Here is a 14,994-nt window from a genome sequence, read left to right as displayed (position 1 = left end):
GGACAGGGGTGGAACAACACGAGGGGAATGACAGGTGGGGTAATATTTACAGTCTATGGTGGGGATACTACTGGGAGAGTGACAGTAGCCTCTGAGTGACAACTGCTAAGCTTTCACCTGTCACTGTACCACTTGTTGGAAGAGCCAACCTCTCATTGGCTCCAGGAAAATATCTACATAGTTCAAAATCTGCTGCGCCAAATGTACTTTGTACTTCACTGCCTGACACTGAGACAAGGACTCAGCACAGACATTGGACCACACTTTAATTCTGGTAAGCCTTTAACTATAATAAATGGTAAGGCCGTTTGTTATGTGTTTAAAGTGTGTTTTAAGAGGAGTTGCATACTTTTACGTTTTGACATTGCTCTGAATTTCTATTGCTGTTAGATTTGGTAAGTTTTAACAGGCTCATTGAAGAATTCTGATATTTACATGTTTTAAATGTATAGGCTGAGTAATATGTGTAGTGACATACAACAACCACCATTAATCTGTGTACTAAACAAGGATAAGTAAGGAAAATATAAGTAGGCCATGAAAACTAAGAATTTAAAATAATAATGTGATAAAAGAAGTGAAAAAATGTTTTATTCCTTGTAAAATTATTGAGTGTGCACTAAATAAATGTGAAAAAGATGTAATGGACATGGTATGCTTTCTACCTATTTATGAAATAGTTGTTCTGTTAATTTAAAGTAATTATTACTTTATTGGTCCCATCCGGTCATCATTGTCTAATAACACTTTACAAAACATTTCATTTTTGGAAAACCATATTTTACTTTTAGTTTGCAAATGTCCTTCTCACTCTCTTACTGAATATTTAGGCCTATATGGAATTGACACCAAGAAGGGTGGGCTGCATAACCTACAGCTGCATGAGCAACTGTAGCTCAGAAGCAGTTGTGATTGGAATTCCAAGAAATCTCAGATTTGGAGGGAAATAATGTCACGCAATGATGTATTTCCCTTTTGTCAGTCATTTCCCAGCTGCTATTCCTGAATAAGGTCATTGCAGTTAGTATTAAGAGTCATTTATTCATTCTTTATTGCTTGCTCATTATGGAAGTTGTGTGGGAGAGAACCAGCTGATGAAAAAAGAGGGAGGGAGAGAGAGAGGAAGTCACATTCAGGGTATGTGGGGTGAGAGAGAGAGTGAATGAAAGTTGAAGATTGGAGAAGAGACAGGGCGAGGAGTGTACAGTAGTTTGAGGTGGGACTCTTCTGTCACTATTTTCACTTAAACATCTAATGACTTGCTTCAAGGCTTAGGTTAAGTTAGGAAAATCCTATTGCAGATTGTCCAACCTGGACTTATAGTGTGCCACAGTGGTTCGGAGGTTATACCCATGGATACTATTATAGCAGCTTTGGTTGCATTATGCTCCCATCTCACACGGGAGCAAATGGAAACTAAACGGCAGAAAGAGGTATGAAACAGATTTAATTTTGTGTAGAGTGGGTTGATGTCTTGTATTTCCTTTGGCTTTTCTCAAAATTTGAGAATCATGCAAATATATTATGAGTGAAATGTATTCATGTGGTAAATTGCTTTGTTTTTTCTGTAAGTATTTCTAAAATTTGAAAAATGAGAAGTGCTCTGCTTTCTGCAACCAGCTGCCTATACATGTTTTGATTAATTGTGTAGCTCTGGAGGGTTTGTTGTCTTTATCTAACAGAACCATGTATCTTAATGTTTCCCAGCTTATCATCAGCTATGTCTTTATGTCTTTAAGAGCCGTATCCTGTGCCTCTGCTCATGCACACTGTCATTACAGCTACATATCAACTAAACAAATGATGACAACAGAGCTGGGAAATTACCCAGCGCTATCTTAGAGGCCACTGAACTTTGAAACGCTGGCCTTAGAGATGTGAAAGTATTTGAGTCAAGAGGAAGAGAGTATTTTAGTCACCTTGAGGGACAAAGTTCATGACAGCATCAGATTTGGGAATATATAACTGTACACTAAAGGAAAGAAAAAGCAGAAAAAAGTGATTAATTTGTGCAAGAGCTGCCTAATGACCTTAAAAATGTTGGTTTGTGTTATGAAATTCTTGAGTAACTTCCACTGGGTCCCTGACTGATCTTTTTTTTCCTTGAGTCTGCCCAGCTGTACCCTGAATACTGCAAATAACCAGCTTTATCACACCTCTTCAGTCCATTTGGATACATAATGAAGAAACAAAATGTGATTCAGTCTCATTGAAAATGCCCATCACATTGCCATTTTGAGTCAAGCCAACAGGATGGATGCTAATAACAAAGCTAGTTTAGATTAGTTACTTAGGATCCCCTGCAGCTATCCTAATGGTTAACACATTGCTAAAAACATTGAACACAGAAATCACATTAAATATGATTATCTTTCTGTTTCTTGGTCTCAGGTGTACAGTAATGATGGCGACGTTTGATAGAATGAAAACCAAGCCGGACTACACTTACTCCACTGTCATCAGGTTTGTATGGGTTTATCTGTACATATCTCCCCTGTAGAATATTGATACTTTTCTCATGACCTTGAGAAATTAGTATAGTCATCGTCTCCATAAAGGAAAAGTCAGAAAAGGTCGGACATCCTATGGCTTCCCATTTCCGCCTGTTTATTTATTAAAACGTAACAGTTTGATGAAATGGGCTGTGGTCCAAGTTAGTGTTTATTTAGTGAGCCAATCAGAAGGAGATGCTCGGTCATAGGGTTGTCCTCTGGCATGTACAGGCCGAATTTTCCCACATGTCGCCAGAAAAAGAAAGAGTGTCCCCAAACTGGCAGTTAAAGGAAATTAACTGGGAAGTCTAGGGAACTTTGAAGTCATGAGGAGTTCTCTAAAATTATGATTCTCAACTTTTTATATTAAAAAGCTCATGAAGTAAGCTCAAGAACCCCTCACAGTTGTGTACTTTAACACATTTCTCCATTACAATTTAATTTGCCATTTTGGTCTTATATCCAAACCACATGCGAGGCAGAAGATTTTTCAACCATTTAGCCCTTACTTTTAGGTGTTTAACAAAGGTCAGCTAATTGCCAAGGTATGGTGCTAAACATTACATTTAACTTAGGCCTACTCTGTGACTGTTTTTCAATCATTTTAGCTAGGTATGGGTTAGCTTACTGAACTACTTTATCCAGTATGTTTAAGTAGTAGTTTTGGTTATCTAAACAGTGTAGCAGTTATGATAACTTATTCATTAGTTATCATAAACTATTCATCAAGTGTGGACTTTTGTCTTAACATGCTGTACAATGCTAAGATGGCTTCTGTTAGCTCGTTTGCTAGAAGAAGCTTTGATTCAACATATGTTGGCTTGCTTGCTAAGTTTCATGCGCTCTTATTGGAAACACGGGGTGTTTGGTTGTGCGATACCATGGCAGATACATGACTGCTTATTGTAATAATTTTGTCTTCTGAAGATCAGTAGGCCTATCAAATACATTTGCAATCATATTGGGTAGACCTACATATTTTTTGGAATATTTTTCAAGTGACTTTAGTTATTCTGCAACTAACAGGATCCCTGTTTAGCATTCAACTCTTTTCTTTGTGTATTTAGGCCAAAGAAGAGCTCGCTTGTTCAGACAAGGCAACCCCATATTGCCTCAACAGAAAACAAGTTAGCTGAGCAAAGAAAAGAGTGGGCTCCAAAGCTCCCCTTCACCCCATTAGACAACCTTATCAGTCCAAGGGAAAAATCACCCAAGATGGCACACAAAAGGCCGACGCTTGACCCTCAAAGCAATGAGAAAGCTCTCTTCATAGGTAACAAGCTCCCCAGATCCAATGGTTGCAACATCAAGGACAAGATTTCTCTGTGGGAGGGTAAGGAACCTGATCACTCGACCACTACCTCCAGTTCTTTGGGCCAGTCTACCAGCATAAAAAGGACAGACTCCCTGACGAAAAGCATCAGTAAAATCACTGATGAGCAGAGTGCAGAGAGTTATGGACGAGTCGCACATGAGGAAAAGCAAAATCATGGGAAAGGGAATTTAGGAAAACCTGAAGACTCAAGGCCTTGTTCTCCTTTAGAAAGTGGGAAACCGCAAAGAGGTATGCTTAACAGCAGCAAGTCCAGTGAGAACAATGCATTGGAGGATTGTAGTAGAACAATCTTTCAGCAAAAGGAGGATCATGATAAAGAGAATGAAGAGGGGCCTCGGGATTCAAGGTCTTGTTCGCCTACAGCAACTACACAGCAACAGCAGGTTGGGACATTGAGAAAGAGCAATGAAAAGACAAAAGTTGGACAAAACAGCCAGGAGAAAAGAGCTGTATTCACTCTTTTCAAAAAGCTTGAGGCAATGGGAGGAAACCACGGGAAAACTCCTCCAGAGCTTGGAAAGTATTTCAGCCCGCCAAGCAAGGACAAACAGGTAGAGGTCAAGAAGAAAATATCTGAAGTTAATGGTCAGGCGAATGCAGTGAAATTGTCTGGGGCTACAGAAGCAAAGCAGAGCCAGGAGAATGTGTACACAGAACCAGGGACACTCCCAATCAACCCAGTCCCAAAACCCAGGCGTACCTTCCAGCATCCGGCTAACGCCCCCGATGGGAAGAGTCAAAGACAGGGGACAGGGCAGAGGAATCTCCCTCCATTGCCCTCCAGCTCCATAAAAAGTACCTCAAAACCTCCTCCTGGTGTCTATGGGAGACCCAGGGGTGAGAGAGTCAGAGACCACATCAACAGGTATGAAGAAAATAAAGTCCTTTAGGTCTAACGAAAGCTTAACCAACTTGAAATACATACACAGTCTGAAGCTAACAGTTTGTTTGGATGTAGCATTATTAAAACGAATAAGAAGATTTTAAACAGTTCATAGAAATTGATGTTAGAGCAAATATAATGACTGAATCATACAAAATCTTTTAGTGGATTTTGTTTTATCCTGTGATAACAAGTAATTTTAGGTTGTTTTGAGAGATTGCCTTATTGATCTCATTTCCCCAGAGTTACAAAAGCAGAAAACAAACATAAGCTTGACTTACCTCATTTGTGTTGCCAATGGTAGGATGGCATGTCTAGGTCTGGCCAATCACAGTGACCAACACATTGTCTTGATTTCTAGATCGCCAGAAGATTTGCCTGTTAGCATGAGAGAACAAGCTTTGTTATCTTGAGTTAAAGAGATATATTAATCCCTTGTAATGGGTTTAAAACCTTCGACAACGAGAACAATAAGTAAGGATCTCTAGAAAATAACTGTAGATTGCTCATCATCACTGGAAAAGTTAGTAAATCAAATATTTATATGCATATCTGACACTTAGAAGTATGTTTAATTATTTTTCCTATCACTGTCACAGGAAATCTTTTGAGTTCGAAGACCTCGCCGGGTCAAGAGGCCCGCTTTTCTCTCGCTCACTGTCACAGGAACATCACTATGAGGACATCCTGGGTGAGAAACGTCTATTATCCATCACTGGTTTTTCTTTTTCCAAGAATATGTTTTGGAAAATGTACTTTGTTTGTTTTCTTAGTAAAGTAAAGAGGAGTAGATGGATTCCACTGGGGTATATGAAACTACACCCAGCAGCCTGTTAGCTTAGCTTAGCATAAAGAATGGATACTAGTTTGAAAGCGAGCCCTTGGTTTAAATATGAAAAAAATCTATAAAGCCACTCTAAAACTTCCTGATAAAGAATTATAATCTGTTTTGTTTCTTTTATACAAACATAGCATAAGAATGACAACTTCTGATTTTAAGGACAGTTTGATGTTGAACATTTCTTGCTGTGGTGTTGCTTTTTGGTCGCCTAGCACATTAGCCTCACCATAATTGTGTGGTTACTGACTTGCAGATTTTTTTCCCTTTGAATGGAGCCACTCTACTGTTACTGTTTGCCCTTTTAACAAATATTCCCCCTGTTGAAATACCTTTGTTAGCACATGACGAGATGGATCTGTTTCTAATGTTTCACATCATTAATGAACAAGGTCAATATAATTAGATAAAGGTCAAATATATAGCTATAAAATGTTCATATAGCTACTTCAAACTAAAATATTCTTGTATAGCGATATGTAGAACAACAGGGATTTTTTGCATGAGCGTGTTTTTAAAACACCATCATTGGTCTCCCTGCAGACTCCTCCAAAGAGAACCCATATGAGGACATCGAGTTGGAGAGTCAGTGTTCCCAGCAGTCTTTGCCCTCCTCTCCTGGCGCTGATACTGCCAAGGTTCCTGCTGTACAAGCCAAACATAATACTTTTCATCAACAACACTTCTCATTTGAATGATTTTGATAAATGATTCTCCTTTTCTACAGAACTCGAGGCCTGGCTTCTTCAGGCAGAATTCAGCCAGGAGCTTTAAGCTGCTGGACCTGCGCAGATCCAACCAGTCAACCCACAGCAACAGCAGCGGGGGGGTTTCGTCTCCACCCCAGGTCAGCCCACCCTCCACTCCCAATGGGCCTGAAAACACTTCCTGGCTCCCCGGGGATCCCTACAGTCGCACCTGCCGCAGGATACCAACGGTATGGTTTTTGGTGCATAATTTAGAGCTGTCAGTGTATTTAGTAAACCAGGTTATCATGCTTTCTTATCAGTCCAAGTTTTTCTTCCAACAGGTTGTTCTAAGAATCAACAGCATCTTTGAGTCTCGGATTGGGAAGAAACGTCTTCGGAGGATCTATCATTATGCTGAGACAAGCTCAGGGAGAGGTGATACTATAGTTATTGAAGTTTTTTTTTTTAAATGTATTTCCTGATGCCTATCATGTTAATATGGAGTTTTGGCTTAAATAAATCTTTTGTGTGCAGTAACAGATGACAACAGTGACTCTGAGAGTGAAGTTGATGAAAGAGCAAAAGGTAGAGTGCAACCCAAAGCTTTATTTTCTGCTCATCTTTTTTCCATTCTTTAAATTTATGACCATAGCTTATCTCTCTATTTTACTGTTCCTTTTGTCCATGCAGCTCATCGTCAGCGTCAGCGTCTCGTGTCAGTCAAGTCCATACTGAGCAAGCCAAGCCAGTCTCGAGTCCACTACAATGGAACCAGCAGCATGCGGGAACAGGAGCTCCACCAGCGTCAGCTCTTTGAATATTTTCTCGTCGTGTCTCTGCAGAAGTCAAAGGGTGGTGCCCACTACCTGCCGGAGGTCACACAGCAGTTCCCCCCAAAGGTCAGGAGCAGAGGAGTTCTCCAGTTTTAACCCATTTTTTGTCACAATTATATTTTAAAGGCCCAACCAACTCATTTTAAGTAAATTGATTTAACATTTGGACTACTAATACATTGTAAAAACATATTTCCAGTTTCCAGCTCCATGCAACACTTAATCCCTAAGGTACTCCTTAGACTTGTTCCACAAAATAGAAATGTACTTTTTAACCCAGAGGGACAGTCTTCAGTGGCTCATTTTGTGAATGTCTTATGTGTGTTGGTCAAAGCTGAGCCTGTTATCTCGTATCATATGGAGATATATAAAACTGTTTCAACTGTTTGGTTATTGATGAGGATGAGTTATTGAGGTGAGGGGGATGAAATTATCATTTCCTTGTTACCATTGCCGAGGTGTGTAATAATGTCATGCTAAACCAGAGCAGAGTGGTTGTCTTTGAGTAGGGCAACAATGGCCTGAATATATAGAGGCAACCATCCTTGACGCCTATGCTGCAGGTTCAGCTACCTCCTTGTCTTGTTATATGCTCGTTTACCCCAAGACCAAAAATATTATTCTTTTTTTGTCAATTCAAAAAAACCTGAAAATCAAAGTTGAAGCATTGAGTCGAGCTGCAGAATTCATTTTGTCCCTTCTCTTATTATACTGCAGCTGGAGCGAAACTTCAAGTTCATGAGGGAGACGGAGGATCAGCTGAAGATCATTCCTCAGTTCTGTTTCCCTAACGCTAACGGGTGGGAGCCTGTGGAAAACTACCCGAGGTAAAGTTACTCATCTTAATAATCTATATTTATTTTTAAATCCCCAGTAAAAATATGCTAATCACATGTTTATTTGTTGTGTTTCTTTTCCCCCTTCTCCCTCATAGCGAGATGTTCTCCTTTGTTTTGACTGGAGAGGATGGGAGCAGGAGGTTCGGATACTGCCGGCGTTTACTGGTAAATAGAAATATGAAGAATAAATATGTTTTCTGCTACTGAGCAGGAAGTGGCTAAATACCACGATGACGGCTGAGTAAATAATCGTGCCAAAATAGTCGGGGTGCCTGTGGGAAAACAGGCCATCTCAGAGTCAGGGAGGAAGTGTGTGTGACTGGAAAAGTGTGTATATGCCTATGCGTATGTGTCTATGTATTTAATAGAGAGTGTTTTTTATAGTGTTTTTTTACTTTTATAACAAAAAAGTATTCGTGAGTAAAGTCTTCTGTCATGTGGATAATAAACTTTTTCTTTTTAACTTCATTCAGAAACTGGTTGTTAAAAAATAAAAAGACAGCAGAGTTTTACTAAGTGTTTCAAGTTCTTAACCTGTTAACATTATGAAGATTTTTACATGCTGTACTTTTTTCAGCCCAGTGGAAAAGGCAAACGTCTACCAGAGGTCTACTGTATTGTTAGTCATCTTGGCTGTTTCAACCTGTTCTCCAAGGTAATACAACGTCCCCTATCAGACTACTCATGCATGTATAAAACAGATATAAAGTGTGGGTGAATATTTGTGCATTATGTTTACTGTAGGTTCTGGATGAAGTGGAGAGAAGGAGGGCTTTGTCTCCAGCTCTTGTTCAGCCTTTTATGAGAGCCATCATGGAGGCTCAGTTTCCAGCTCCAGGCAGAACCATCACTGTTAAAACTTTCCTCCCAGGCTCAGGCACTGAGGTGATACTCTACATTTAGCCCATACGGTTTTAGAGGAAAGGGGGAGGAAGAGGTGAAATACACCAATGTGCAAAATATTCATCAGGCTAAGAGTGTGTCATATTTTTTTGTGAGTTTGACAAATTGTAACTGATCTCACCTTTATATGCTTGACGTAAATGTAAACTGCTTTTTCACGAGTAAAGATTTTGACAAAGCATTGCAATGAAAAAAAATGTACTAAAGAGCATCTTTGTGAGCGTTATACAAAAAGTGTGGTTTGTTGCACATGTGATTTGCCCTTCAAAAGGCCCTTTAAGTTTGTATTAGTAGTTAAAGGTAACTTAATATCATTGGCTAAGCAATGTCCATGAACTACAGCAGTTATGGTGTATTTTATTCCCAGGTGATGGAGCTCTGTCGACCCTCTGACTCGCGCTTGGAGCATGTGGACTTTGAGTGTCTGTTCTCCTGTCTGAGTCTGCGGCTGCTACTTCGGGTGCTCGGGTCTCTGCTGCTTGAGCGAAGGGTCATTTTCACAGCAGACAAACTCAGGTCAGTCCATTCAGTGTCTGGCCATTTATCCCCTCTCAGTCTCGCCTCATTCACTGACCCTTATTTTTCCACTGATACAAAGAAGTTGGAATATAGAGCTTCAAGGATGATTTCATTATAAAGCTGAAAGACCAGTGTGTGGTCCTGACCAATATTTTCAGAGAAATTCAAGGCAGCCTGTTTTATTCAAGAAACATACCAGAGAGATATTTTGAGCCTTGTCTGTTGAGTTGTTGTTGAACTGGGGACTGTTTGTTTGTTCTGCAGGACAAATCCAGAGGGAGTCAGAGAGAACGGTCACACTAGTAAAGGCCAGGAATGCTAAGTAGAATGACGTAAATAATAAAAAAAAGAAAAGAAAGCAGCTCTGCTTTGCTCTCTGGGAAATGTTGCTTTAGGGAATATTCACAGCCTTCAGACAGTAGTAAGACTTAGTATGTAATTTGCACTACAGCACCCTCTTGTGGTGAAAATGAATAGGTTACTTCTGCCCTGTATCTTCTTCTGCTCTTCTTCACTTCTTCTTCTTCCCGTTTTAACTTCCATCCACCATAAAGGAATATAAGGAAAACCAACAACACCATTTCTTTTTTGGGTTGTTGGGTCAGAATATCTGCGCAAGAAATCTCTGATAAAAAAAAAACACACATTTATTTTAATTTATGGTGAACTTGTCTCTCCCTTACAGCACTCTCTCCCAGTGCTGCCATGCTGTTGTGGCTTTGCTGTACCCCTTTGTGTGGCAGCATACTTACATCCCTGTGCTGCCCTCGGCTATGCTCGACATCGTCTGCACTCCAACCCCGTTCATTGTGGGCCTGCTGTCCAGTTCACTGCCCCAGCTCACTGAGCTGCCCCTGGAGGAGGTCAGCGAGGCACTAATGTGTCGCAATTAACTCCTAAAGAAATATTTGGTTATTTTACAGCTGTTAACTTATTGTTTACAGCATGTCCTGAATGCAAAACTGTCGTCGATCAGAATAATCAGGGCTGTCTGTTTATAGGTTCTGGTTGTGGATCTTGGAAACAGTCGATTTCTCAGACAGGTAGGCCATGTGTTGAACCTTTTTGTGATGGCATTGTGAGATCGGTACAGATGTGGAACAAGTTGTAATCCCTTCCATACACACAAATGAGTTTTATAACGTTTTTCATCACATTTAGTTGGATGATGAAGACTCCATCCTGCCTTCAAAGCTCCAGTCAGCCCTGGAGAACGTTCTGGAGAGAAGACGAGAGCTTGCTGGTGAAAGAGGAGGAGACACAATCACTGGTGAGCTCTACCAAAGGCTGTAAACTAAAACTTAGCCTTCCTTCAGTCTGGATGTAAGCAAGTTCAGCAGCACTTTGAGATGGTTTCATTGTCATGTATGTTGCTATATCTCTTTAGACCATGGCTATCTCAGCACAGTTGTGTCTGAGGCCTTCGTTCGTTTCTTCATCGAGCTCGTCGGCCATTACCCACTCTTCATCGTTGGTGAACGGGAAGACGGCTACTCTTCCTCCTCCTCCTCTCCCGCTCCATGTTTCTTCCAGCGAGACGGTTTCCGTAAAGCGACCCCCTCTAAGACCATGCGTCGCTTCCTGGAGGTCTTCATGGAGACTCAGATGTTTGGCTGGTTCATCCAGGAGAGAGAGCTCCACAGGCAGGCTCTGAAAGGTAAAACGATTCCGTACAAAAAACGTCTTCAGCTGTTGAGAGATGGTCCAGTGATTGACGAGTCTTTCTCTTTCCTAAGGACTGTTTGAAGTCAGGGTGCAGGAGTATCTAGACTCCATCCACGAGAATGAACATCGGAGGGTTAACAGGTTTCTCAAAGGCTTGGGTAAGGGTTCTTTCATGTCAGAATCTGTTTGTTATAGAAGAACAAGCTCCCTACAAAGATTCTCACCTAAGCTCTTATTTCCTCTCCTTTGCTCCAGGAAACAAAATGAAATTTCTGTCAAAGAAATGACTCCAGTATTATTGATCAAATACGGGACAGCAAATAAAGAGAAGAAGGACTGAAGGACCAGCTGGACAGCAGAAATTAAGCAAAAGAAATAACCACTATACGGCCTTTTGAGAGATGCTTATTTATACAATCATTGTTGCTGTACATTTTGGATTTGCTTATGACCGACAGGTTGGCTGTGATATATGACAAGTAGTTTCCACCAACAGAAAGTCCTGCTGTATAGAAACTTTGGATTGGGAACTTTGGAACATTTGAAAAGTTACCACAATATTCATTTTAAAAGTATATGTTAAAAAACCTTCAAAAACAAAATGCAGATGATTTAGTCTAAGTCTGTTGTTGTAAAGTGCGCTGGATGGCCTAGTGGTTGTGTCCAAGCCCCATGTGCAGAGGCTCTGGTTCTCGAGGCAGCCGGCCTGGGTATGACTTTGACCCACAGAGCTTTGTGGAATGTCATTCCCCACAATCTTTCCGGCTCTGTCCACCGTCCTCTCCCTGCTGGAGGCATAAGGAGCCCAAAGGGTTAACCTTCAAAGAAGTATGATGCTGTGAGTTACACATAGCCCATGAATTAAAGGAAAACCTGAAAAGATGAGTGATGGATGTAAATAATTTTTATAAAGGTCGCATGTGGCTGCTGAATGATTTGTCAGTCATATTCTACTGCTCCTTGAATCCAACAGAGGGCAGTAGTATATTTTCTCTCACAAGAGGATCCTGACATTGACAGTGAATGACCAAAAAATGACACACAACTGCTTTTCAACTCTTTAAGGTTTCGATATTCTTTTAGTCATTGGAGTAAAAAAAATAAAATAAAAAATGATTAAAAAAATAAAAACCTTTGTCCACTTTATGTGAGTTATTGTCTTGATGTCGTCATGATTAGTTTAATAGAAACAAATGATCAGTTCTTTTTAAGCATTGCATTGCATGTTAAGGCTTTGGAAGTCATTTTTGCAAACTTTTATTTTTCCCTTTGCCCTTCAGTTTGCACACTAGGACGAGATTACTTCATAATTAAAAATGAAGTATCAAATGACACTCTATGAATACATTTTATAAATTATTTTTGTTACCCTGTAAAATCGTGATGTATTTAAAGCATAGTGAGATAGTGTCCACTCAGCATTTGTGTGGCCATTTGACACAGTGAGTAATCCACATTCCACCCAGTTGGTAACCATTCACTGCTGTGTTTGTGTGTGTTCACGTTATTTGGCCGTTTTACTACAAAGAGCCTTGGTTCAGAGTTGGTGGCAGCTTTACTATTTTAGTCCCTGAGTCATGGAAACAAAGCAGATCTTTTGTCCACGAGGAGGAAAGCACATCTTCGTCAGCATGAAAACAAAACACAGGTGCACAGCAGAGCATATAGTAGTGTATTGTCTGAGGACAAGTGTGCTCAGTGTGGGCCTGCTGAGCAACCCCAAGGGCCCCCAGGGGCATCACACAGCACCTAACCTGTCACCTTGTTAGTGGCAAGCTCACATGAACACACACACCGGCTGACACAAATGCTGATGCACATGCATGGATGCACAGAATATGTCACAGATACACAGGTTTATACAGGCTCTAACACCTGACCACTAGGCTACGTGTTTACAATGAGTGCAAAAACAAACAAGGATATTTTTTTATGTAATGAAGAAAAACCAAACAAAAAAGATTGTTAACTTAAAGAAACCACAAAATGTTGGCTAATAGCAGTCTGTTTGCTAAAAGGTCTAACAGATAGCTAAAAGTAATGGATAAAATAAATAGCCTTGTTGATACTGTACAATAGCAATAAGATATCAGTTGAAATAATTAGTTTGCAGGCATAAAAAAAAGGCAAGTTATCTCAGATGTTGTAAAACTTTCTGATTATAATAGGTACTTTATTTATCCTTTGCAGGAAATGACATCGTCACAGCAGCAACTGCAATCAACTTCAAACTTGAGCAACAGTTGAATTAGTTGTTGCAATACTGTGGGCTAAAAGTAATGGATACATTAGGAAGTAGCTCAAAGCTGACTGAAACGTCCTGTATGCAGAAAGAATTAAAAAAAAAAGATAATTGATTAACAATAACCAAAAACATTATCTATATTTTATCAATAGCAGGCTTCTTAGACACCAAACTTAAAATATAGTTGAAATACATTTCAAATGCACACATATTGAACATGACGTTGGTGTTGACATTGAGGTGGTTGAGCTGACAGACAGTTCTGTGGGGGTACAGCAGACAAAAAACACTGCTCTGAAACATATATTTTCAGTGGAGCTGCCTGAGGGTATAACAAATGTGGAAAAAAAATTATACCGCAGCTTCCTTTCTGGATCCCAAGGTGGGGATGCTGCGGCGCTGCGGGACAGGAGGCGTCTCAGGAAGATGAATGGATGTGGTGAGAGAAGAGCATTGACGGCTGCTGAAATGTTAGCTCAGTCACCCGGGTTCCTACTTACTCAGGAGCTGGTTTGTACATGTGTGCAGATGGTTGAACACCAAACCCACATTGTAACTTACTGTTTCCTGCTCAACACCTGCAGGCTGTAGCTCGAGACAACTGGTCTGTTAGTGCGGAGGTAATTATGCTTTATTTTGACTTCCATTTAGCCTTAAAACCTGCACTGGTTTAACGCTTGCAGAGCAGACCTCACTATCTCTCACTACTGCAAGCACAAACATCTTCAGTTTTCAGTCAAGGAGACAATATACTCTTAGGTACCACTTTGAAACAACAATAGCTTGTTGAAGCTCTAATCTTACCTGCAAAGTGCCTTTCAGAGGTCCCTTTAATCTGAGTGGATTCCACCTTTAAGAGATACTTCACATTATACACCATCAGCTGGCAAAAGAAAACATTAACCTGCAAGTAAGAACCTGCTGCATGCATGACATTATGCCTATTATTGTAGGCAGAAATAGCATCATTCAATCATTATGGTCCATTAGAACCAACCACCAATTCAATTATTAAACCTCTCCAGAGATTTATTGTCCTCATTTCAAGGCTTGCAACCTTGCATTAGTAACTCTCTGGAGGTTGCCTCCGCTAATTACATGATTTATGGTGTAATTTATGGAGGCAGGGGGCTGTGGCAACTAAGCAGCACTTGCCATCAATCAAAAATGAAAAGCATAATGTAATTTTCTGTCTTTCTGTTTCATTTTTCTTTTATACTTCCACTCCTAGAACCCTCAATCAAAAAAGGTTGTTTTGGCGAGTATGAATGGACTTTAAACTTGAGTCAATGTGGTTGTTACTCCCAGTAGCCTTATGTAATTTTGTACAAATAATTTTAGTGTGCCTCGGGTATTTTTGTCATCGTAACACAAATATGAAACCTACAGGTTCCCAGAGGCCTTATGTGCCGGGTTGAAACTAGGGAACCCTAGGGGCCATGATTGAGTCCACTGCTCCTTCATTCATCATTTCACACTGATTTAAATTTTCCTGACACTTCCTGAGTGAGAGCAGAAGTGTGGGAATATTAAATGAGAAACAAAGTAGGAAGTTAAAAAGGCGGGAAAGAGAAGGAATTTGATTTATGACGAGAAAATTACTTGACTGTGCACATGCCAAAATGCATGCAGTACACACACACACACACACACACACACACACACACACCACAGACACACACACAAACTCTCACACAGCCATAAGAATTGAAAGGTTACCGAACATGCACCCGTCAGCTTGTTTTTCTGAGC

At 40.3% G+C, this 14,994-nt stretch overlaps 1 protein-coding gene across 3 annotated transcripts; it reads left to right on the top strand.

Moving 5' to 3' along the window:
* The first annotated feature begins 65 nt into the window (after positions 1 to 65).
* On the top strand, positions 66 to 12,141 carry LOC109988128 (DENN domain-containing protein 2A-like). Of its 3 annotated transcripts, none has more exons than XM_020639513.3 (20): positions 66 to 274; positions 2,392 to 2,463; positions 3,560 to 4,693; positions 5,311 to 5,402; positions 6,093 to 6,187; positions 6,277 to 6,486; positions 6,580 to 6,673; positions 6,773 to 6,823; positions 6,929 to 7,137; positions 7,789 to 7,898; positions 8,006 to 8,075; positions 8,488 to 8,565; positions 8,655 to 8,795; positions 9,181 to 9,329; positions 10,018 to 10,195; positions 10,334 to 10,375; positions 10,494 to 10,602; positions 10,720 to 10,989; positions 11,069 to 11,155; positions 11,253 to 12,141. In XM_020639513.3, exons 2-20 carry the CDS (start codon positions 2,402 to 2,404, stop codon positions 11,282 to 11,284), a joined length of 3,213 nt encoding a protein of 1,070 aa, XP_020495169.2. In that variant the 5' UTR covers positions 66 to 274; positions 2,392 to 2,401; the 3' UTR covers positions 11,285 to 12,141. The 3 variants fall into 3 exon arrangements, with proteins under 3 accessions (XP_020495169.2, XP_065807224.1, XP_020495170.2); XM_065951152.1 differs by lacking the exon at positions 66 to 274 and adding an exon at positions 1,185 to 1,433 and having other exon boundaries at positions 6,779 to 6,823; XM_020639514.3 differs by lacking the exon at positions 66 to 274 and adding an exon at positions 1,185 to 1,433.
* The last annotated feature ends 2,853 nt before the right edge of the window (positions 12,142 to 14,994 follow it).

Source organism: Labrus bergylta, chromosome 23 (genome assembly GCF_963930695.1).
Source record: "Labrus bergylta chromosome 23, fLabBer1.1, whole genome shotgun sequence".
NCBI lineage: Eukaryota > Metazoa > Chordata > Actinopteri > Labriformes > Labridae > Labrus > Labrus bergylta.
Note: the sequence above shows the minus strand (reverse complement) of the source record. Positions and strands in the feature narration are given on the sequence as shown.